The sequence below is a fragment of the Periophthalmus magnuspinnatus genome, chromosome 18, assembly GCF_009829125.3.
Source record: "Periophthalmus magnuspinnatus isolate fPerMag1 chromosome 18, fPerMag1.2.pri, whole genome shotgun sequence".
Classification (NCBI taxonomy): domain Eukaryota; kingdom Metazoa; phylum Chordata; class Actinopteri; order Gobiiformes; family Gobiidae; genus Periophthalmus; species Periophthalmus magnuspinnatus.
In genome coordinates, this window is record NC_047143.1 from 2,235,287 (window position 1) to 2,260,856 (window position 25,570).

The 25,570-nt window shown below is 38.8% G+C and overlaps 2 protein-coding genes across 2 annotated transcripts in view; both read left to right on the forward strand.

The window, feature by feature from the left end:
• The first annotated feature begins 589 nt into the window (after positions 1–589).
• Positions 590–16,812, forward strand: LOC117386648 (PC4 and SFRS1-interacting protein-like). Its single transcript, XM_033984058.2, has 10 exons — positions 590–759; positions 2,555–2,686; positions 2,777–2,841; positions 6,146–6,281; positions 7,251–7,802; positions 8,174–8,277; positions 9,276–10,941; positions 13,379–13,480; positions 14,559–14,808; positions 15,949–16,812. The coding sequence occupies exons 2-10, from the start codon at positions 2,603–2,605 to the stop codon at positions 15,966–15,968; spliced, it is 2,979 nt and encodes a 992-aa protein (XP_033839949.1). The 5' UTR covers positions 590–759; positions 2,555–2,602; the 3' UTR covers positions 15,969–16,812.
• Positions 16,813–17,972: 1,160 nt separating this feature from the next.
• The window catches only part of LOC117386327 (tetratricopeptide repeat protein 39B), a 36,382-nt gene continuing 28,784 nt past the window's right edge, over positions 17,973–25,570 (forward strand). Inside the window, exon 1 of the mRNA XM_033983672.2 lies at positions 17,973–18,207. Within this exon, the coding sequence (XP_033839563.1) occupies positions 18,169–18,207 (39 nt within the window). The 5' untranslated portion in view covers positions 17,973–18,168. The remainder of the gene's footprint in view (positions 18,208–25,570) is intronic.

Sequence of the window (25,570 nt, forward strand, 5' to 3'; positions counted from 1 at the left end):
AAGGTCTAGTGGTTCAGTCTAACTTGTAATAATAACACACATTTGAAGTATTCACTGTGGCCCTCAGCTTTGTCTGTGTTTTCATATGTGGCCTGTAATGAGAAGTTTGGACTCCCCTGGTATAAATGTAACCAAATGTAATGTAAAATAAATGTAACTACTTTTTAATCTTGTTAATTAACCGTTTCTGTTTTTATTACTTATTCATAGATCTGAAAAAAATGACTTGGTCACTTTATCTCCTGATACACTGATATTTTCAGAGATACCGTCATACCTTTTAATTCACCAGCGGGCCACATAAAATGACGTGGAGAGCCACATTTGCCCGTGGGCCTTGAGTTTGACACATGTGATCTATCATAGGCATCAAAAGGTCAACATTGCAGCAGGTCTTGTCAGTGTGGAGCTGGAGGGATCCCTAAACTACTCAAACATGTATAGATGACATTTAAAACCTCTTCAGGCATGTTTTTGGTGATTGAACAACTTTATAACATGTGAGAAAGCTCGGAAAAAAGTCTATTTTGCGTAATACTCCCTCTTTAAACCATAAATGCTGTTAAATGGTAGAGTCGGACCCCCCTCTGTTCCGTTTTGGTTCAGTCCGGTTCAGGCGGGCTGTGGTCACGTGACTCCAGACAACATGGCGTCCTCGTAGCGCACCCGTGAAGCTAACTGAAAAACGGAGCTAAAAAAACTCCCAAAACACCACAAATCTCTGCGCTTTTCACCTCAACTGTCCCTTTTCGGCTGCGGGTAAGTGTGGAGCATGGTTATAGCTGAAGATGACCCCGCAGAACACGATAAAATGTGCAAAATTAGCGTTTTTTTAAAAGGGGTAATGCTAAATGTTTGTGCTAAATGTAAACAGTGAAAGAAGCGGCGAGTCAGAACGAAAACGCGAGTCTGCACTTTTAACCACAAATATGAACATTTTGACTCAGTTTAAGGGCAATTTGTTTCTTATTAAACTTTTATCCTGCTGTTTTTTTCGGTTTGAATGTGTTAACTTAAAGAATATATCGGTTAACCGCAGGAATGAATGAAACATGGTAATTTCTAGTTAAAGTAGATTTAGAATTGAATTGGATCAGACTTTTTTTAATTAATTCAGTTGCATTATTTAGATTTCTATCTTCATTATCAAAATAAAACATAAATTGAGCAGATGCACGATATTTGATCCCATTTCTGATACCACAATGTTAATAAACCACCTTCTTTAGACAATACAGTGTAATTTTCCACATTAAATGGCAGTACTTTGGTTTATATTCCTTTGTGGTCTTATATCCATAGTTTCGTAGTGGTCCATGGGTGTATACTAGTCTGTTTGTCTTATTTTGGTTCTGATACAGCTCAAGATTATTCAGGAAAGGTTTATTTCTTTCACTACCTTTGACACTCCTAGAATGTTGATGTGGATATAAAAAAACAGCACCCACACGTAATGGAAATGATTTGTTTCCTTGAATTGATTTCGTTCAATTCAACTAGTTACTGATCTGCTGAGATGTCATCTGTGTAATCCCTTGGTCGTCCAGGTCTGATCCAAAGCAAAACACGAAGTTAAAATCTGCCAACTGGACAAATCGTTGTAGGACTGAAGACATTTCCCTCCTCGTCCAAGCCACTTCTTCAGTTCTGGTTGAAGAACTGAAGAAGCGGCTTCACTCCTGCAACGATTTGTCCAGTTGACAGATTTAAACTTCGTCTTTCACTGCTGCTTCGATATCGTGACTTGTGTGTAGCAAGATAAGCATCAAATTGTGTGAAAACTACTGTTGGAAAAGAAAAATTCTGACCAGAACTGAAGAAGCGACTTGGATGAGTTGACAGATTTGAATTTTTCTTTTACTATGGATCATACTTGGACGACTGAGGGATTACACAGATATTTGTAGTAAAAAACATTGTAGTAGTCCACAGGAAGAAGCCGATTTGACCTTGACTGTCTCGACTCTGATGCTCCTAATGACTAAATGTATAGAAAATCCAATACTAATCGATGCTAAAATCCAGGTACTCATTTGACCTAGTTTCAACACTAAATAAAGTCACATTCACAGGGCAAAAATGAACCTTTGCTGAATATCTTTAGCTGTATCAGAACAAATAAAAGACACGTAGACTAGCATACACCGATGGACCACTATGAACCTACTGGACACTGAGCGATAAAACAAAGTACTACCATTTAATGTGGAAAATCACATTCTATTGTCTAAAGAAAGAGTGTTTTTTAACTTATCATCGCGGTATCAGAATCAGTATTGAGTCTATTCCTTAGGATCAAAGTCGAGTTTGAAATTTTAGTATCGTGACATCATTAATTTAAAAAAAAGCATGTTATGGTAGTCTATTTTGGAAAAAGCTGGTTCGACCTTGACTGTTTTGGCCTTGATGCCCCTAATAATTAACTATTTTTATAAACAACTCTGTATTTTTTAGAAGTACACACGTCAATATGGCTGAATGAATGTCAAATATCACATTATCCTCTTTCATATGTTTAATGTACATCTTTAATTTTTCATCTTTTTAATTTCAGAATTTTGTTTCAGTCCTGGTTCAGTTTGGCCTCGGATAAAACGCCAAAATGTCCAGTAAAAACACGGAGCAGTTTAAACCCGGGGATCTCGTCTTTGCCAAAATGAAGGGCTTTCCTCATTGGCCGGCCAGGGTAACCGACGATGAAATAATTGTTTTTAAGCTGTTTCTGTAACTCCCTGGTTTTATTCATTCTTGATGTTTATGTACTGTTTTTGTTTAGGTTTGTAAATCAGACACCGGCTACAAAAAGAGAGTTCCTGTCTTCTATTTTGGGACACATCAGATGTAAGTGGGTTTTGCTATTAAAAACTGGATGCTGCAATGCTCCGTGCAGTGGGAATGGTGAAACTTTCCTAAATATTTAAAAAGTTGTGTTCTTTTTCTTGATGTACCAGAGCTTTTTATAAGCGGTGAGCCAACAGTCTTTTTCATACAGCTGAGGGAGGACCCTGTTTTCTCCTGGCATTATCTGCAGTTGCCAAATGAGGACGGTTACGATAAAAAATAATAATATCTGTGACATATTGATGAAGACATTTTTGCCGATAAAAAATGAAATTAATTTATGCCACTGACACAAAAACAAATCTAAAGCAGGAGAACCCCCAAAAATCTATTCTAAATCTACAATATTGTTAAAAAAAAATCATGAGCTGCAATAAATAAAACAGCAGAAAGAAACGTTAAGTTGTTAGTTTGCATCATAGAAGTTCATAATTCAACCTTTTGTGCTTTAAATCTTATTGTATAGTCAAAAAATAACCTAAAACTTCCCAATAGTGTAAAGAAAACGACACAATGATAGAAGGAAAAGAAGGAAAATGACACAATATTAATAAGTCTGACCAGATAAACGTGTGGATTATTTTGGAAATGTGCAAAAATTGGCGACAAAACGGGTCTGATTGAGTAAAATATATTCTACTTTTATCCCTCGATGGAGACTTATGTTTTCACAAAAGGAAGGAGATATACACTCTATTCGTTTTGTCAATTAATCGGGCGATGGCTCTTACTCGACCAAAATAAGTATTAGGCAAGTAGTAATTATATTTGGATTATAAGGATTTATATGGGACAACAACAGAAAGGAGAAGCATAAGCACTAATTTATGTTTTTCAAGTAGAACTGTCACGATAACAAATTTTGAAGTACGGAAATTATAAACAAACAATAATTTACACCACAAAAACTCGTCTAAATCTACGTTTTTGTTAAAAAAAAAATCTTCTTTGTATCTATAATGAGTCATGGAAGTATTTTATTAACATTTTACAGCTAAAATCAAATTATATATCCAAAAAAAACAAAACAAACATTTCCCAATACTGCAAAGAAAAAGTCCACACGGTAAATACTGACCCCAAAATATGTTCTTCCATCTTTTTTTACTGAACGATAAGTCGATATACAGTAGTGATTATAGTGACAGACCTATTTTCAAGTGGGTGCTCACTAAGTTAACGCATATTTCACTTTGTTTTGCGTGTTTCTTCTGCGCTCCCCTTTCCGTAGAGCCGGACCCGCATGAGACGTTCACTGACCAGCGGCTCCACGTAGATTTACAGCTCCGTTAGAATTTGTCACTGCGTTATCTATTCATACTTCTCACTTTCTGTGGTTTCCTTTGCCTTAATGTCCTAAACTGACTGTATTTGTTCGTGTTTGAGTGAATCGCCTTCGTTTAGGCCTGTAGACTTTTACACTTAAGTTTTATTTCTGACCTCAGCTTTGGCACAGTCGAGGATTTAACCGTTATCACATGAGGAGAAACACAGAAGCCCCAGTCCTCACATCAGACATAATTACTGAAATGTCTGACAACGCAGCGAGAGGGAAGAGTGAGAGACATTAGGTTATGTTGTCTCGCAAAAGTAGAGTCAATTTGAGGTCGGGGGACATTCACGTGGGCGCTCTGGCCTCTCTGCGCTCAAAAGATCAGCGCTGACGGTGTAAAGTGAATGGATAATGTACTGTAAAGCGCTTCAGGTATATTGAAAGGAGCTAGATAAATAAGTTTAAGCAAGGTTTAGTCATGGTTATGCGTAAAAAGGGCGTCTTAGAGCCGTATATTCTGGAGTATAAGTCAAAAAATGCATAATAATGAAGAAAAAAACGAGGTTGTCAGTGTGACCGTAACAAAGATGTGAAATTATATATTCAGATGAGACTTATATTCCAAATAGTGTAAGTCTCGTGCGTATATATAAGTCGCGCGCAATATAAGTCGCTGAGTATAAGTTGTATAAGTCGCATACGTCGCGCGCAGTATAAGTCGCATACAGTATAAGTCATATATTCAGATGAGACTTATATTCCACATAGTGCAAGTCTCGCGCAGTATAAGTCGTATAAGTCGCATACAGTATAAGTCGCTGAGTATAAGTTGTATACAGTATAAGACGCTGAGTATAAGTCGCATACAGTATAAGTCGCTGAGTATAAGTCGTATAAGTCGCATACAGTATAAGTCGCTGAGTATAAGTCGTATAAGTCGCATACAGTATAAGTCGCTGAGTATAAGTCGCATACAGTATAAGTCGCTGAGTATAAGTCGTATAAGTCGCATACAGTATAAGTCGCTGAGTATAAGTCGTATAAGTCGCATACAGTATAAGTCGCTGAGTATAAGTCGCATACAGTATAAGTCGCATAAGTCGCGTGCAGTATAAGTCGCTGAGTATAAGTCGTATAAGTCGCATACAGTATAAGTCGCATAAGTCGCGTGCAGTATAAGTCGCTGAGTATAAGTCGTATAAGTCGCATACAGTATAAGTCGCATACGTCGCGCGCAGTATAAGTCGCATACATCGTGCGCAGTGTAAGTCGCTGAGTATAAGTCGCTGAGTATAAGTCGCTGAGTATAAGTCGCTGAGTATAAGTCGCTGAGTATAAGTCGCTGAGTATAAGTCGCTGAGTATAAGTCGCTGAGTATAAGTCGCTGAGTATAAGTCGCTGAGTATAAGTCGCTGAGTATAAGTCGCTGAGTATAAGTCGCTGAGTATAAGTCGCTAAGTATAAGTCGCTGAGTTTAAGTCGCTGAGTATAAGTCGCACCCCCGGCCAAACTATGGAGAAAAGAAAAAAAAAGTCAGGAAAATACTGTACTTTTTCTGCATAAATGGATGTTTTTCCATGAGCTCCCCCTGCAGGTGTAGTCTTGTGAGTGCAGTTTGGGTCAGATACACAGAGCTGCGTACCGTAATACTTTTGAGAGCTTTTGCCACGCCCCTTTTTTAGTCGGCCAATCGATCGGCAGAACATGTCTTCAGTCGACTACAGGCCTGTGATGTACAATGTGGTTTAAAATGGGTGAAGTATAGATTAAAATAAGATGTTTGTGTCAATATTTCTTGCTAATATCCGTCTAAAAAACTGTTGAGATGAAAAATGATGCATGAATGAAACAAAACACAACTGCAGGTTTGTTTTCGATGAAGATGCAGCTTCATAATGTGGCGGAAAGTTAAAAAAAGTAGAGACCGAACCCCTTCAGATGTTCAGTCGTATCAGTCGCATCTGTGGATTCCCCAAAGAGTTACATGGTTTGACTTTGGCATTAAAATGTTTTTGTGTTTTTATTTTACAGAGGAAGTGTCCCTCTGGAAAATGTCGTTCCTTATGTGGGAAATAAGACCAAATATGGCAGCGGAGTTCGGATCAAAGGCTTCGCGGAGGGAATGTGGGAGATCCAGAACACTCCAGGAGTCTGCAGCAGGCAACAGGTCTGACACAAAAAAACAACACGGATTTTAATGTCGAGTTTAGAAGAGCTTTTCTCAACTACGTCACAGTAAAGCTGACAAATATTAGCATGACAGACAGCACACAGCGGTTTGTTTAAAGGTGCACTAAGTCACTTTCTGGCTACTGACAGTTGAAAAAAATAATTCTTTTGTTTCTAAATATTTTTCTTTTATTTTTCCAGAGCATTTAGAACGATTCTTCCGATATTAATCTGAGCAAATCCAGCACCGAGGAACGAGCCTCATTGTCCAGTGGGACTTTGAGTCACATGGGTCAAATTTGACCCAATACCAGAGACGCCCCGAGCGTAAATGACATTAAAGGAATAATAAGTGTTTTTCACAGACAGGGGGCAGTATCTCCACAGACCTGACTAGTCCTGATTTCTTCCTGTGGGGCGATCTTAAAGAAAAAGGTGTTTGTGAATAAACCTCAGACGATAAACGAGTTAAAACGGAATATCGAGGATCAAATAAGAGACATGAGCTGGAAATGATTTAAATGTGACGCAAAGTGAGTTGGATCGAGCTCAGGGACAAACACAAAATGGAGGAATGGTTAATAGAAGAAATAAAAATAAAATAAATGAAATAAAGGTGGCACAAGTCAGATCTGTGGAGAGTCAAGTTTCACCCACAATAAACATATTTACGTATTTCAGCAGTAAAAACACTTGTAAATAAATAAATCCAAGATCAATACGTATAATGCCAGAGTGTGGAACATTTGAGGGAAAATAATATCTTCATGGAAACAAGTAGCCAGTGGAAAAGTTACATAATGCGTCTTTAAATAAACTAACTTGTTGTGAAGATTGCATTTCTTTCTTACATGTTAGCTCTATCAGTGTTTGTTTAAATACTTACACTTTCTTACACTTTTATCTTTTTTTATTATTATTTTATTTATTTTATTTTTATCTTTTATCTTTTATTTCACTTCTGCAGATGCCAAAATCTAAAGCTTCAAAATCTACACCTAAAACTCCAACCGTGAAACAAACTCCAGCTAAAGCTAAAGACGCTAACGCTAACGGCAACAACAAGACGACCCCGAAGTCCAGAGCCCAAACTCCACGAGCGGCGGAGAGGAGCAGGAGAGGAGACAAGGACGGCGCGGATCAAACGCCCAAAGACGAGCCAGAGAAGAAGAGGAAACAGGAAGTAGAAGAAGGAGGGAGAGGAAGAAAGCGGCGCAGACAGGAAGTGGACGCACAGAACCAGGAAGTAGGAGACGAAAGCGAAACGAAAGGCAAAAAACAAGACGGTAAACGGGAAGCAGATGAGAAAAACAAGACGGCAAAGGGAGACGCGGCGGTGGGAGTTAAAAGAAAACGCGACGGAGAGGGAGAAGACGATAGAGAGGAGAGGAAGAGTAAAAAGAAGGGAGGAGAGGAAAGCGAAGGTTTGGAGAAAGAGGGAGGAGAAAAGACAGAAGAGGAGGTAAAAACACAAGAAGAAAATGACACGGAGCAGCAGGACAAAACTCTGGATGAAGAGGTATGACCCAATTCACTTTTTAAATTAAATAAATGTAAATATAGACGATAAACGGGAAAGGCTAACAGAAAAGCTAACTTCTGTCCACAAGTTACAAAGTACATTCTTAACAAAACTTGAGTTATTTCATGTATTCTTAGCGTTGCTTTGAAAATACAGTCAGAACAATCAATAATCAATACTTCCTGTTTCATGTTTTGTGATTAAAAACAATTAGCATTACCCAGTTTCCCTCTAATGTCCTTTTTCTCAGAGCGGTAATTGTTCAGGGTCTTGTAATGGCTCAGTCAATGCAGACGTGTAGGAGTCTAAAGCCGTAAAACGAGGACGGGTTAATGGCTAATGTTTTATTTTGTCGTTAAATCATTCAGAAACAGAAGAAGCTGGCGGCGAAAAGGGAAAACGTCCTGAAATCGCTGCGAGGATTGATCTCGTACGGAAAAGGAGCCAAAGCCAAGAGGAGGGAGCGTTCACGGTGAGAAAGTGTTCAACTGATCGGCCAAAACATTATGACCACTGGTGACGGAGTAGCACCGGTCTGAATGTTTAAATGCTGTGCTGGGTGGGACTGTGCCTGGGGTCCAGTGGCTCGTTTGTTGTCGTCAGCCATTTTGCAGACGTCACTGTACGTTAAATCCTAAAACAAACTTTTGTCCGGGGAAATGAGGACGTCTGATCACACAAAGGCTACATGAAACTATTTTAACGTAAATTTAGTTCACAGACCAACAGCAGCACAACACCATCGAACCAGAAGAGGGCGCTATACTTTGGCGTTTTCTCGTAACCAAATTAGCGTTGATAAAACAGTTACGCTGTGTTATTTAGATGCGTTTAATGGATGAGTTCAAAATTAAAATGACATGTAAACCACAAAATGATCTGATTTCTGTCTGATCATGGTCCCTCTGATCACTCACATCACTCAGGACTAAACCAGGGCTAAACCAGGGCTAAACCAGGGCTAAACCAGGACCAAACCAGGGCCAAACCAGGGCTAAACGGGGGCTAAACGGGGGCTAAACGGGGGCTAAACCGGGGCTAAACCGGGGCTAAACCGGGGCCAAACCGGGGCTAAACCGGGACTAAACCAGGACCAGACCAGGACCAGACCAGGACCAGACCGGACTAAACCGGGCTAAACCAGGGCTAAACCAGTTCGTAACCAGGACCAAATCAGGTTTAAACCAGGACCAGGCCAGGATCAAACTAGGATCAAACCAGGTCTAAACCAGGTCTAAACCAGGACCGGACCAGGACCAGACCAGGACCAGACCAGGACCAGACCAGGACCAAACCAGGACCAAACCAGGACTAAACCAGGTCTAAACCAGGACTAAACCAGGGCAGATATTGTAGTGTTTTGTCTGAACTATGTGTAATGTTCTTATTTCGCTCAACCTCATACTTTTTTCTCATCTTCTCAGAAATGTGATAGTAATACAATACTTTTTTTTTTTGGTCTATTTTTAGGAAAAATATAGACGCTGCTAAAAACAAGAAATCTGACCAGAGGAAAGCAGACCAAATTAAAAGCAAAAAAGATTCAAAGGCCACAAAAAGTAAAGCAAAAGTTGAATCTAAGACTGAAAAACCCAAGAAGAAAGGCGTTAAAAAAGGAAAGAAGGAAACGACCAAGGAGGCAAAAGAAGTGGACAAAACTGCTAAACAATCTACAAGTGAACAAGGAGACAAGGACGTCAACAAGGAGGCAACTAAGGAGGCAACTAAGGAGGCACGTGAGGAAACGAATAAGGAAACGAATAAGGAACCACCAACAGAGAAAAATAAAGAATTCATAAAAGACGCCACAGAAACAGAGAAGGAAGCAACCAAGAAGACTAAAAAGGACGCATCTAAGGACTCAACCCAGAGTGCCACCAAGGATACAACCAAGGACACAACTAGTAAAGAGGAGAAAGAAACTACCAAGGGTACTAGAAAGGACATAATGAAGGACGCATCCAAGGATACTTCTAAGGAAAGAGAAAAAGAAATGACCAAGGAGACTAAAAAGGATGCAACTAAGGACATATCCAAGGATGCTGCTGAGGAAGGAGAGAAAAAAACCATCAAGGAGGCTAAAAAGGACTCGACTGTTAAGGACACTACCAAGGACGCAGCTAAGGAGGCGTCGGAGGAGGGGAAAAAAGAGGAGAAGAGGATTATTGGCAAGATTGTGAAAGCTTCAGGGACTAAAGTTCAGGTAAAGACGATGGGCGGAGCTACTGAAGATGGAAAAACTAAAAGTGAAACCGACATTGAGAAAAAGAAACTTTTAGAGGAAGGAGAGAAGAAAAAAGTAGACAAGGACGCAAAAGAAGGAGCTAGGAGAGATGGTACAAAGGAGGGAAAAGAGGGAGGGAAAGACGGTAAGGACACTTCAAAAATCAAGGAAGCTAAAAGCGAAAAAACTACAAAAATGGCCGACAAAGGGAGCAAGGAAGCAACCAAGGATGAAAAGGAGGCGAGGCAAGGTCGCAAGGCAAGGAAAGATGGTGAAAAAGAGGGAGGGTCAAAGGATAAAACAAAAGAAGTAGGGAAAGTGGCTAAGGAAGGAAGCAAGGAGACAAAGGAAGGTGGTAAAAAGGAGGAATTGGACAAGCATAAAAGGAAAGGTGATGAGAGAAAGAGTGATAACGTGACAAAAGAAAAGAGTGGGGAAAAGGAGACGAAGGAAGGAGAGAGGAGGAGTGAGAGAGGAAAGGATGTAGGGAAAAAGGAGACAGAGGTTAGGAAGAGTGGTACAAAGAAAGAAACTGACTCAAAAGGCGAATCCAGTAGAAAGGGAAGTCGGAGAGATAAAGTTGAAGAGGAGGAGACGAGAAACAAGTCAAAAGAGCGACAGAAAAAGAAAGAAGGGGTGAAGGACGGTGAAGGTAAAGAGAAGAAGGAGGGAGCGAAGGAGACGGAGGTTAAAGCGGTGGAGATGGAAAGCATCGAGTCGCTACAGGAGAAAATGATGCGAGCTCTTAGGGAGGAGGAGACGAGAACGGAGGGAGCGAGGAGAGAGGAGATGAGGATGGAGGAAGCAGTGAAGAGTCCAGGAGGAGGAGGAGCGGAGGGGAAGACGCTCACGGACTCGACGCTGCACAGGCTCCATGGAGACATCAGGATCTCGCTCAAGAACGACAATCCGGTAAGAACGTCGTAAAACTTTTATTAGTTTATTTTTTATGTAACTACTCTCTACTTGATATCAGTCTTGTCCCCACATCTCAAACCTGGTCAAACGCTATCGTCCAATCAGATTTGTTTATTTCAGTGACACGTGTGAAACAAAGGAGCTCATTGGTCGCCTCTGATTTACAAATAAAATCACATTTCTCTCACTTCAGATCAACAGTGTTTGTGCTTCGTTCATTAAATCCACCATGTTTTTCAGCCCCTTGTGATATTTTTTTTTCCCTCTTTATAATTTCCAATAAGGACGTACGTGCAACTCTCTGATTGGCTAATCCACCTGTCAATCACGCTCATTTGAAAACAGCGAGATTCACCGGCGACTCCCCAGACTCACATCTTTATAAAGTGATGAAGAAGTGTGAGCTCTGGATCCCAGACGAGTGGACATGTCATGTCTATTTATTTATTTATTTATCTATTTATCTGTCTCTTTATTCATCTGTTTTTATCTATTTGTTTATCTGTCTATTTATTTATTTATCTATTTATCTGTCTATCTGTTTATTTATCTCTTTATCTGTCTATTTATCTATGTATTTATTTATTTATCTGTCTATTTATCTGTCTATTTATCTATTTATTTATCTGTCTGTCTATCTATTTATTTATCTATTTATCTGTCTATTTATTTATCTGTTTATTTATCTATCTATTTATTTATCTATTTATATATTTATCTGTCTATTTATTTATATATTTATCTGTCTCTATCTATTTTATTTATTTATTTATTATCTATTTATCTATTTATTTATCTATCTGTCCATCTATCTTTCTATCTGTCTTTCTATCTTTCTATTTATGTATTTATTTGAGACACAATTATTAATCAGTCCATAGTTTAAAAAAGTGTAGGATACAAAAATATAAATATTCACACGAGGAAACCAAATGTGTGGAGTGTGGAGTGTGGAGTGTGGAGTGTGGAGTGTGGAGTGTGGAGTGTGGAGTGTGGAGTGTGGAGTGTGGAGTGTGGAGTGTGGAGTGTGGAGTGTGGAGTGTGGAGTGTGGAGTGTGGAGTGTGGAGTGTGGAGTGTGGACCCAGAGTCTCAGAGCAGAGGTGGAACTGCAGAAGCTTCATATGTGGAATTATGTATTAAAAAACCAAAATGTCTTTATATTAAAATAAAGTCTCCTCCTTTACTTTGTCGTCAGCTCAAACTTTTGTCCTTCTGTCAATGAGCCTCATGACCAAATCTCCTGAAATTGTTTCGTCGTTAGAGCCGAGTGTCAAAAGCAGTGATCAAAGCAAAGAGTGGATATTTAAAACACAATCTACAACAAGTTTGGAGTGGGTTTTTTTGGTCCATTTGTGTCATTCAGTTTTTATGCTTCAGTGGAAATAAACATGTCTGTACACACTTTAACTCATGTGTACTATAGCCATGATGTAATCCATATTTAGACCTGTTTTTCCACAAGTTTAGACCTGGAATTGTCTTTTTTTCTTGGTACTTGGTGTGAAAAGTTTCAGCTCTATGGGCCTTGATCACAATTTAAAAACTGTATAATTTTGTATAATATGGAACGACAAAAGGGAAGAAAAGGGAAGTTGAAGATTTGGTATTTTTGAATCTGTCTTTTTATATAAATACATTGTTTCCTGGTACTTTTCTTAAATAGATGTTTTTTTTTGCATGAGCTCCCCCTGCTGGTGTAGTCTTGTGAGTGCAGTTTGGGTCAGAGACAGAGATACGTCGTAGTTTTGAGACATTTTGCCACGTTCCCTTTTTTTAATCGATCAACAGCACGAGTTTAATCAAACAAAAATGTCTTTAATCGACTAAACCAACTGTTTATCCATCAGGAGCTCTGGATCCCAGACGAGTGGACATGTCAAATAATAGATAAATATATGAAGCAAGATATTTATTTATTTATTTATCTGTCTATTTATTTATCTATCTGTCTATTTATTTATTTATCTATTTATCTGTCTATTTATTTATCTGTATTTATCTATTTATTTATCTGTATTTATCTATTTATTTATCTATTTATTTATCTATTTATCTGTCTATTTATTTATCTGTATTTATCTATTTATTTATCTATTTATTTATCTATTTATCTGTCTATTTATTTATCTGTTTATTTATCTGTCTATTTATTTATTTATCTGTCTATTTATTTATTTATCTGTCTATTTATTTATCTGTTTATTTATCTGTCTATTTATTTATCTATCTGTCTATTTATTTATCTACTTATCTGTCTATTTATTTATTTATCTATTTATCTGTCTATCTATCACATTCCCTTTTTTAATCGATCAACAGCACGAGTTTAATCAAACAAAAATGTCTTTAATCGACTAAACCAGCTGTTTATCCATCCACGTTTATGTTTATTTATTTATTTATTTATTGACGTGTTTGTTTGCGTTTCAGGACGTGAGCGCGTGTCTCGTGGCCTTGGATCAGCTCAGTATGGTTTATGTGACGTCTCAACACGTCCAGAGACACAGCGAGCTCATCACCACGCTCAGACAGGTGCGGCCATTTTGAAAACAACTTTTTGTATTGACACTCCGCGGTGACGTCACGCCGGGAGTGTTCTACGTGCGTGTCTATGGAGGAACGTTCAGCCGTTACTATGGAGACGCTGTCAGGAAGTGTTAAAAGTGTCTGGAAACGCAAGAAAATACAAAAAAAATTGATTTAAACGGCACATTTTCACAAATTTGGGAGCAGTATTTGGTCCATTTGGTTCAATATACAATAGAAATAAATTGAAATTGTTGAGATTTAGAGCCAGAACTAACAAACGTTTAATTTAACACAGTCTTTTATCTGCACTTTCACACTTACAGTTAGTCCAGAGCTCCGCGGTTTGGCTTTTAACAGGAACTAAAAGGCGCGATCACATAACCCTCGTACTTGTGTCTTCGCACCGACGTCCTGTTCGTTTTTAGAGACGACTTTAGGATTTGTTCGTCCGTTTAAACGTTTAAATGAACAGAGGGGACCGGGCCTTTCTTCAACACTGCTCCTCAGGCTCATCTCTGTGATCTCATCGTTAAGAATATGCTGATTTAAAGCTTCAAAATAGTGAATAACTGGGGAAAAAAATGAGAAGAGATTCGAGATTTTTAATAATGCTGCTGATTTTACAAAATACAGTTATATTACGCTATTTTCTAATCTGTTTTAATGCCGTTTCCTCGTCACAAACAGACCTGGAGTTGTGTTTTTGTTTAATTCACGCAATCCCCGCATATTTAGTTCTTCTCTCAAACAGAAAACGCACTGTTCCACCTCGTGATGTCATCGTGTGGTGATACAGGAAGTGCTCCGCTGTGTTTTTAAACTCCACACACGTTCACTCGGTTAATTTCAGCGCTGGAATTGCGAATTTTTAGTAAACAAAAGGTAAAAAGTGTCTGTTAACGTGTGTGAATGAAGCGAAACACAACTGCAGGTTTTTGAGGAGGTAAAAACATCAAAACGAGACTTAAAACCAGGGGGAAAAAGCTAAATCTCGTTTCAAGACCCACTTTCATTTTGTCTTTTAACCCTGTTTTTTTTTCTTTTATTATGTTTTAACTCTTTTATTTGATTGTGTTTCCAGCTGCGTTTCTACCGAGCCAACGAGGCCATCATGCACAAGGCCTCCATGTTGTACAACCGCTTCAAGAACGCGTTCCTATTGGGCGAGGGACAGGAAGTGGTGAGCACCGGCTTCCTGCGCTCGCTCCTGGAGGAAAAGGAAAGAGAGGAGGGACAAAGATGGAGGGAGAAACTGAAGACGGAAGACCTGCTCCAAGAAGTGAAGAGACGAATGGAGCATGTGCACGAACGCAAAGAGGCCCCCGAAACAGGTACAGGACCGGGTTTGGACCGGGTTTAGACTGGGTTTAAACTAGAACTAAACCGGGACTAAACCGGGACTACACCAGGTCTAGTCTCTATTTAGTCCTGGTTTAGTCCCAGTTTAGTTCTAGTTTAGTCTTGGTATAGTCCCGGTTTAGTTCGAGTAGTACTGGTTTAGTCCTGGTATAGTCCCGGGTTTAGTCCTGGTTTTGTTCTTGTTTAGTCCTGGCTTAGTTCTAGTCTAGTCTCACTGGTCTCGGTCTCGTCCCGGTCTCGTCTCGGTCTGGTCTCGCTCTAGTCTCGGTCTGGTCTCGGTCTGGTCTGGGTCTGGTCTCGTCTCCGTCTCGTCTCCGACTCGTCTCGATCTAGTCTCTGTCTCGTCTCTGTCTCGTCTCTGTCTCGTCTCAATCTGGTCTCGGTCTGGTCTCGGTCCGGTCCCGATCCGGTCTCGATCCGGTCTCGGTCCGGTCTCGGTCCGGTCCCGATTCGGGCCCGATCCAGTCCCGGTCCGGTCCGGTCTCGGTCCGGTCTCGGTCCGGTCCCATTATCCAGTCTGGATTTAGACCTGTTTATGCTCCACGTGGTGTTTTATAAGTTACTTTAGACCTGGTTTAAATGTGTTTTTCTGATATAAAGCTGCACTATGTAACATTTCTGGATGGATGTTCGACCGCCTGTTTGTCTCCAAGGAAATATTATTGCTTTGCTTGGAATATTCCACAGTATGACATTATATTCATCTATCATACACTTTATAAAACATGCATTCTCACTGCTCGTCTCCATGAACAATAGATACCTGTATGTTTAATGCCACACTGTGGAACATTTCAGGCAAAGCATTAGCATCTTTTTACATTTATTTAACCAGGAGGTCCCACTGAGAGTCTGAATACATTTTTAAAAAGAGAAATGGCCAAGGCAGCAGCCAGCACAATCAGCACAAAACATAATAAAATCCCAAAATATCACATCATCTCCATGGCAACAAGAAATGTGCAGACCTCCCACCAGAAAAGTTACATAGGGCACCTTTTTAAACTTGTATCTTAAAGGATTTCTTAAACTGGAACAACTTTACATGTTAGTATTCATTCGTTTTAATCAATTTAATCAAGTTTTTATTATTGTTTTTTTTTTTTTTCCAGTTCCAGTGGAGAGTCACTAGCTGCACAGCGCCCCCTGCTGACTTCATGGACGTTTCAAGCTCCTCCATTGCACTCTTTTGTATATTTCTGGCCTTTTTAACTGGATTTTAACATTTCAAAACACTATTTATATACAGTTTACTTTCCAGTGGCCTTAGAGGATTCAAAATAACACACTTTTTGTTCTATTTATCCAACAGTTTTGTCAAATCTCAGTTTAATTCACTACAAAACGCTGCAGTGTTCGGTTATTTTCAAGTGACATACGCCTCGATATTTTTGCCTTTCATTTAATTCATGAAACCAGAATTCCAGTGTTAACCCTAAGCTCGTTTCACACTTTTTCTGAATGTGTCATGATTCATTTTGACGCTAAGATAACTGGTGCTAAACGTACGACAAACCTAAGCATTAAACCATAGACTGTTTATGTAAAATGGCCGCCGCTAACCCGCTAGCCGCCTCGCTCCAAACAGGAAGTGATCACGAACGCGCTCCCGGCTCCGTCACCCCCTCGCTCTGTCACTGCCGCTCTCAGACTCGTCGTTTTGGTCTTTTAAAATGTCCGTATTGCGTCTGTAAATGGAGATATGAACGTTAATAACAGACAAATCCGCTGCGTTCTTCCCCTGATGTCGCTCCTAAACTAACCACTCGTGTTCGCTTGTAAATGTGCTGTGATTCAAACGTTATTTCAACAAATGTCTGATGAAATTGAGTTTTTTTTGTGCCCTTCAGACGCATTAGCATATCTGTATACACAACTTTTTACAACAGTTTTTACTACTGATGTTTTATTGTATATTTAACTGTGCTGTTTTTGAGTTTTGTAGATATCTTTTTCCAGTTTGTAGCAGTGTTTATTTCTACAACTCGATATGAAATGTGAATTCTGTACAAATCTTTGCCTCCGTTGAGTCATTTACTTTTCAAAATCTATTTACAGTTGTTTGTTTTCGCCAGGGCAGTGACATTTTTGGAATACCAAGGCCCGTTACGCTTTATCGTCTTCGTCCTGGTGCAAACTTTTCTTTTTTTCCTTTGTCCAGGCCTTGGTTTTAGTTTTGAATCTAGATTATACATTCTAAATCTATCGCTGTTTCATTGGCTTGGGGTTTACCACAAAATAACCCCCAAGAACAACCAACACGGACGGCAAAAGACGAAGTTTAAATCGATTTGTCCGGTTGACAGGTTTAAATTTCGTGTTTTGCGATGGATCAGATCATTTTCTGTTAAAAGTCACTATTTAAATACTGTAATAATATTGTTATTTGTTTATTCGTTTTTTTTTTTTTTTAACACAGTTGGATTTATATTAGTGGCAGTACTGGACATTCTATGGTCAGATTTTGTAGTAATAGTAAACTGTTAGTAATAAAAAAAAATAAAATAAAAAAAAGACATATTATATTTTAAAATCTACATAGGCCTATTTAATTTTTTTTTAATTATTATTATTATTTTTATTATTACTAAAGACATTTTAAAATCTACACAGTCCTATTTTTTATTATTATTTTAATTATTACTAAAGACATTATATTTTAAACTCTACATAGGCCTATTTATTTATTTATTTATTTATTATTACTAAAGACATTATATTTTAAAACCTACATAGACCTATTTATTTTATTATTTTTTGTATTATTACAAAATAATTTTTTTAATCTACATAGGCCTATTAATTTATTATTATTATCATTTTAATTATTACTGAAGACACATTCTAAAATCTACATAGGCTTATTAATTTATTATTATTATTATTTTAATTATTACTGAAGACACATTATATTCTAAAATCTACATAGGCCTATTTAATTTATTTATTTTATTTATTTTTGTTCACTTTTAAACCCCAAAAGGCTCATTACACTCGTGTTGATAATTATTTCAGTCTGTGTCTAAATGGAGCATCTGGAGTCAGTTTTTGTGGGCGGGACCCGGAAGCCTCCATCACAGCGGGGGGAGGTCTGTTCTGCAGCCGCCCGTCGGAGCTCCACAGTCGGCTCGGATCACGGAAGACACCGCTATCCCGGTTCTCCGCGGCGCTGCTGCGTTTTTCCAACTTCATTAAACCGGTTTTTTTTTTTTTCTTCTTATCCTGCGTGACGTGACGAGGAGGTGGAAGGAAATATGTCGCTGTCGTGACTGGAAATAGCGAGATATTTTTTTTATTTTTTTTAAGGAGAAGGGCGACAGGGGAAGAGGAGAATGGCCCACGTAAGCAACGGTTCCCCGGCCGAGGAGGAGGTGCGTACAGCGGCGTCTGTGTGTGTGGTAACCCGGGGTGAACCGCGGAGGACCGGGATGAAACCAGGATAAAAACAGGATAAAAACAGGATAAAAACGGGATAAACTGGAGCTTTCTGTGGAAATATAACTGTTTATTAGGAAATATAAGGAACTGAAGGGCACAGGACATGGGCAGTGTGCAGCAGCAAGGAGAGCCAGACTGGACTGGACCAGGACTGGACCAGACTGGACCAGGACTAAAACAAGACTGGACCAGGACTAAAACAGGTCTGAACCAGATCTAAACCTGAACTAAAGCAGGACTAACCAGGACAGAACCAAGTGTGAACCAGGTGTGAACCAGGGACTAAACCAGGGACTAAACCAGGGACTAAACCAGGGACTAAACCAGGAGTAAACCAGGGACTAAACCAGGAGTAAACCAGGTCTAAACCAGGTCTGAACCAGGTCTGAACCAGGTCTAAACCAGGACTAAACCAGGACTGAACCAGGTCTGAACCAGGTCTGAACCAGGTCTGAACCAGGTCTGAACCAGGTCTGAACCAGGACTAAAACAGGACTGAACCAGGTCTGAACCAGGACTAAAACAGGACTGAACCAGGACTGAACCAGGTCTGAACCAACTGTGAACCAGATCTAAACCTGGACTAAAGCAGGACTAAACCAGGTGTGAACCAGGGACTAAACCAGGGACTAAACCAGGTGTGAACCATATCTAAACCTGGACTAAAGCCGGACTAACCAGGACAGAACCAGGACAGAACCAGGACAGAACCAGGACAGAACCAGGACAGAACCAGGGACTAAACCAGGGACTAAACCAGGGACTAAACCAGGGACTAAACCAGGGACTAAACCAGGTCTAAACCAGGTCTAAACCAGGTCTAAACCAGGTCTAAACCAGGACTAAACCAGGACTAAACCAGGTCCAGTGATGTGTGCCAGGTCTTGTTTCTGTATCATTCTCAAGGGCAGAATTTTAATGTTGTTTCCTGCTAAACAAACATGACAATCAGACGTAAACCAGTGTGTACAGTAAACAGATGATCTGAAATAAAATGTTTAAGATTTAAACTAGACATTGTAAAAAGTAAAAAAAAAAATCATAATTTGAAATATAGTCTAAATACTAAGATGAAACACAATACACAGAAATATGGAACTTTAACCAGAAATGTTTGAGTCTTTGGTTATTTGGAATGTAAAGATCTACAGGGATGAAAAAATGATCCCCTTAGAACAGATTAAAACGGGACTATATTTACTGGGCCAAATTAGATTATAAGTAATAAAACCAGAAAAAGAAACACTGTGGAACAGATTAAGGACATTGCAGCGATGGTCAGACTAAACCAGGTCTAAAACAGGTCTAAGCTAAGTCTGAGCTAGGTCTAAAATAGGGCTAAAATAGGTCTAAACTAGGTCTAAACCAGAGCTAAATTAGATCTAAGATAGGTCTAAAATAGGTCTAAGCTAAATCTAAACCAGAGCTAAATTAGGTCTAAACTAGGTCTAAAATATGTCTAAACTAGAGCTAAAATAGGTCTAAACCAGAGCTAAAATAGGTCTAAACCAGAGCTAAATTAGATCTAAGCTAAGTCTAAAATAGATCTAAACTAGGTCTAAACCAGAGCTAAACTAGATCTAATCTAGGTCTAAACTAGGTCTAATCTAGGTCTAAACTCGGTCTAAACTAGGTCTAATCTAGGTCTAATCTAGGTCTAAACTCGGTCTAAACTCGGTCTAAACTCGGTCTAAACTCGGTCTAAACTCGGTCTAAACTAGGTCTAATCTAGGTCTAAACCAGAGCTAAACTAGATCTAATCTAGATCTAATCTAGGTCTAAACTAGGTCTAAACTAGGTCTAATCTAGGTCTAAACTCGGTCTAAACTAGGTCTAAACTAGGTCTAAACTAGGTCTAAACTAGGTCTAATCTAGGTCTAATCTAGGTCTAATCTAGGTCTAATCTAGGTCTAAACTAGGTCTAATCCATATGGACATATTGAATGCGTCACAGAGGAAAGTACTTTTTTGGGGGGTGATTTAATACAATATTTTTAACAATATTGTGCATTTAGAATAGTTTTTTGGGGATAATTCTATAATTCTGCTTTGGGAACATGTTTGTACAGGTCTGAACTACAGGATTAGCTGATTTTATGCAGAATAAGATGCAAGATTTTGTTTGTGGAGGGAAAACAGCAGGTTTTACGATGAGCTAATCACGTCCTTTGATTTTGATTTGACTGTGATTAATCAGCTGAACTGGGTGTGACAGAAATACTCAGATGAATAGATTCAGAATGTGTGTGGCAATAACACAGAGACAAACACACTAAAGACACAGAGACAAACACGCTAAAGACACAGAGAGAAACACACTAAAGACACAGAGACAAACACGCTAAAGACACAGAGAGAAACACACTAAAGACACAGAGACAAACACACTAAAGACACAGAGACAAACACACTAAAGACACAGAGACAAACACACTAAAGACACAGAGACAAACACGCTAAAGACACAGAGACAAACACGCTAAAGACACAGAGACAAACACGCTAAAGACACAGAGACAAACACGCTAAAGACACAGAGACAAACACTAAAGACACAGAGACAAACACGCTAAAGACACAGAGACAAACACTAAAGACACAGAGACAAACACGCTAAAGACACAGAGACAAACACGCTAAAGACACAGAGACAAACACGCTAAAGACACAGAGACAAACACGCTAAAGACACAGAGACAAACACGCTAAAGACACAGAGACAAACACGCTAAAGACACAGAGACAAACACGCTAAAGACACAGAGACAAACACGCTAAAGACACAGAGACAAACACGCTAAAGACACAGACAAACACTAAAGACACAGAGACAAACACACTGAAGACAAAGAGACAAACACACTAAAGACACAGACACAAACACAGAGACATAAACACACTGAGACAAACACACTAAAGACAGAGACATAAACACACTAAAGACACAGAGACATTGTCGTGTTTATGGGACCTTGACTTGATGCCCATTTTCGACGTTATCACTTTAAATGATTAAATAAAGTTTCTCTTTGCACAAACATGTTCTATAAAGTACACAACTTTAAAGATGAACTGTTTCATTTCTTTGTATTTTAACATAAAACACTAAATGTCCTGCAGTGAGACACAGAGAAAGTTCAGAAAGATGTTTGTATAAATAAATTTTACATAACAATAAAAAGGACACAGTTTATAAAAAGCAGGTGGAGGAAGAATAAAAAAAACCCAAAAGGCTCATGTTAAAACCTCCACCTTATGAACATATTTTGAATTTATCACAACTTTAAATGAAAAAAGATGCAGTTTAATGATGTAATCCAAAGTAACGGTAAATAATAATATTGAAACGGACACAAAAAACCCAAGAGCAGATTTAAACAACAGAATGAAACACTTTGGTCGTTCGTTTGCATCTTTAATGAGTCACACAAGTTATTTATTCAACTTTTTATGGCGTAAATCTGATCACAAAACCAAAAATAACCGAAAATGTCCCAGTTGTGCAAAGAAAAAGTCCACAGGATAAATACTGACCTCAAATAAACTTGTTTCAGTTTCATGTATAGAACAATAAATGGATAAGTAGATACGGAAAAATCACACATTTAAAAAGACTCATGACACCTCCTGAGCACCAGGGGGCGAACTGGGGTTAAGAGTTTAAGATACAGGGTTAAAAGTAATAATTCGAATTTTTTTAATTTTGTAAAATCCAACTTTTCTGAAAAACTATGCGCGTGCATCAGTTTGTCGTCCTCTTTGTTCAAATATATTCTTTAAAATGGGACAGATACATAATTATTAAACTGTCGCTACTGACATGCTACGACGTCATTTATTAACGTTTTTAACATGGCAGATTTGTAGTGAGTGTCCAGCAGGAGGCAGTGCAGCAGGTTCAAATATCTTTAGTTGAAAGAGTTGCACAAATTTTGATGTAATGTTTGCGAAAAGGCGCCGTACTATTGTTGTTGAACCATAGAATGTTTATACAAATGGACATAGCTAACGTGCTAGCCGTCGCGTTACAAACAAGAAGTGATCATGTTCGCGTTTCCTGATCCATCGACTCTGGCTCCAGTTCACTTTCTGCTGAAAAACTGTGTCCCGTCTCTGTAACCGCTGCCGTCAGAGTCGTCATTTTGGTCTTAAAATGCGACGCAGCATCATGCTAACGTGTCATTTCCTGAACACACTTTATCTACGCAGTTTAACCTGGAGTACGACTTATTAAAAGATCAATAACGCACATCATATATGTCATATAAAGGTGATGTTCTGTCTGAATTCGGCTTAGCTGCTCCTTTTACTCTATATCAATCAGTTTAGCCGTTGCCATAGTGACCCCGGGCCGTCTAGCCCCGCCCCCTGTTGTCTTCAGCCGTTGTGCTCGTGAATCTTTTTGAGACAAACTTAGCACAACAAATATTTCAAAACAAACTCGTGAGAGCATAATTTTCAGATTTGTACATGTAAAATGACAAATTTGTAGGTTTAAAACTACATTTGTAACAGCAAAAAAAAAAAAAAAAAATCAACATTTACATGTTCAAGCTTCAAACTCTCTGTAACTGTTATTTTGAGGTGGTTTTTTTTTTTCATTATTTATTTTTTTTTAGTTATTTTTATTTTTTTTGTTGCTTTGAGGGTTTTTTTTCTTAGTTTTTTTTTTGTTATTTTGAAGGGTTTTTTTGTTTGTTTTTTTTAGTTATTTTGAGATTTGTTTTTGTTTATTTTAGTTTTTTTGTTATTTTTATTTTTTTGTTGCTTTGAGGGTTTTTTTTGTTTTCTCAGGTTTTTTTTAGTTATTTTGAAGGGTTTTTTGTTTGGTTTTATAGTTAGTTTTGAGTTTTGTTTTTGTTTATTTTTATTTTTGTTTTTTGTTATTTTTATTTTTTTTGTTGCTTTGAGTTTTTTTTTAGTTTATTTTCTTAGTTTTTTGTTTTTTGTTTTAGTTATTTTGAAGGTTTTTTTTGTGTTTTTTTAGTTATTTTGAGTTTTGTGGGGGGGGTTTTCCCCCCACCGGGCTTTTTTTTTCACTATTTTGTCTGTTATTAATGTTCATATCTTGATTTACAGACACATCAGGTCCTTCTTTCCCCGAGGTCACTCCTGTTAGCGTTAGCAACAGGTTTGATTGACAGCGTTGCTAAGGGAAGGGGCGTTACCTTTAACAACCTCGCTCCTGATTGGCTCTTTCCACATGACAAACACGAGTCCATAAACTAAATATTTATTCTACCAAAGACAAGACGCTGGCTCTTCTCGCTCCTCCACTGTAAATTCTTTTGTAATTAGATCTTGCTTACTTAAATCTGGCACAGATAGTTGGTGGAGCGGTTTGCCAAGACACTCAATAACGCAAAGGTGAACAGTTCTATTCTTCCTCGTATCAAAGCTGCCAGACGTGTTACAGATCAGAAATAAAATGAAATAATAATCATTTCAGTCGGATCAGATCAGCAAATCAACATTATTCAAGTAAAAGAAGAAGTAAAAACATAAAAGTTAAATGTCTGTGTCTTAAACTTGTGAAAAATGCAGATAAATCAGTATAAACGGATTCAGGAAAGGTTCATTTCTGTCAATGAGACTTTTTTAGTATCGATACCTGTGAAAAATGAGAATCGATGCTAGTCCTGGTTTAGTCCTGGTTTAGTCCTGGTTTAGTCCTGTTTGTCCTGGTTTGCTTCTAGTTAAGACCTGGTTTAGTCCTAGTTTCATTGTTGTTTAGACCAGACTTAGTCCTGTTTGTCCTGGTTTAGTCTTTGTTTAGTTCTAGTTTAGGCCTGGTTCAGTCCTGTTTGTCCCGGTTTAGACCTGGTTTAGTTCTAGTTAAGACCTGGTTTAATCCTTTTTTCATTTTAGTTTAGACCTGATTTCGTCCTGGTCTAGTCCTGTTTGTCCTGGTCTAGTCCTGTTTGTCCTGGTTTAGTCCTGTTTGTCCTGGTTTGGCCTGGTTTAGTCCTGGTTTAGTTCAAGTTGAAACCTGGGTAAATCCTTGTTTCATTTTAGTTTAGACCAGATTTAGTCCTGCTTTAGTCCTGTTTGTCCTGGTCTAGTCCTGCTTTAGTCCTGTTTGTCCTGGTCTAGTCCTGTTTGTCCTGGTCTAGTCCTGTTTGTCCTGGTTTAGTCCTGTTTGTCCTGGTTTAGTCCTGTTTGTCCTGGTCTAGTCCTGTTTGTCCTGGTCTAGTCCTGTTTGTCCTGGTCTAGTCCTGTTTGTCCTGGTCTAGTCCTGTTTGTCCTGGTCTAGTCCAGTTTGAGTCGGTGTAATTCCATTAGATCCATGTTTTATTGTTTTAATCTTCTTCTTGTAAATGTGAATATGAATAAAACAAACAGACCAACCACAATAATAAATCCTTCTGCTTTTCAACTTTTAAATCGAAACTAATCGTGGTCTGTGTCACCGGACGCACTCAGAGGTGTGAACGTGTGTGTGAACGTGTGTGTGTGTGTGAACGTGTGTGTGTGTGTGAACGTGTGTGTGAACGATGGTCAGATGACGACGACGAACAGAAACGATACAAACTGAATTTTAATTAATATTCAAATTATTTCCTGGAGAGTTTCCCGTCTGCTCCAAACCACATGACCTGAACATCACAGCGGCTCTGATCTGTTCTAACGCTGCACATTTACGCCGAGTTCTTCTCTCAAACTGAAAACGCTCCGCTCCACCTTGTGATGTCATCATGTGGCGATACAGGAAGTGCTCCGCTGTGTTTTTAAACTCCACACACCTTCATTTCTAGAATCATTTGGATCATTTTATCTCGACTGAACCAAAGGTAAAAGGAGCTGTTAAAACCTGTTGAAACCTGCCACTTCATGACATCACAGCGTGGACCAGAGCATTTTGAGGTTTGTAGATCCACAGACTGTAAATGTAAATGCACAGAGCTTAACCTGCGAGCCGCCGCGTTCCAAATAAAAGTGATCACGTGCTGCACTTCCGGCTCCAGCGACTCTGGCTCTAATTAACCTTCTGTGTAAAAACTGTGGCCCAGCGGTGTCCAAACTACGGCCCGGGGGCCAAACGCGGCCCTCGGGCTTCAGTTGAACTGGCCCCGTTGATCATAATCAGTACTTTTTACGGCAAATTTGAGAAATCCTACCAATATAACCTAAATAACATCAGATTACATTCTCATACAGACTTAATGTTAATATTTCAAGCCTTGTTTAAAGCATGAAGTCAAAAGTATGTTAAATGCACACGCCTGAATTATTGCTGCTGCTCTGTCCTCTCTCTGCTGCCGTGTCCTCTCTCTGCTGCTGTCAGGCTCCTCATTT

Coding starts and splice junctions, on each gene's coding strand:
- LOC117386648 (XM_033984058.2), top strand. CDS start 2,603: ATGTCCAGTAAAAACACGGAGCAGTTTAAACCCGGGGATCTCGTCTTT. Junction 7,803..8,173: donor ACAAAACTCTGGATGAAGAG/GTATGACCCAAT, acceptor TAAATCATTCAG/AAACAGAAGAAGCTGGCGGC. Junction 14,809..15,948: donor CAAAGAGGCCCCCGAAACAG/GTACAGGACCGG, acceptor TTTTTTTTCCAG/TTCCAGTGGAGAGTCACTAG.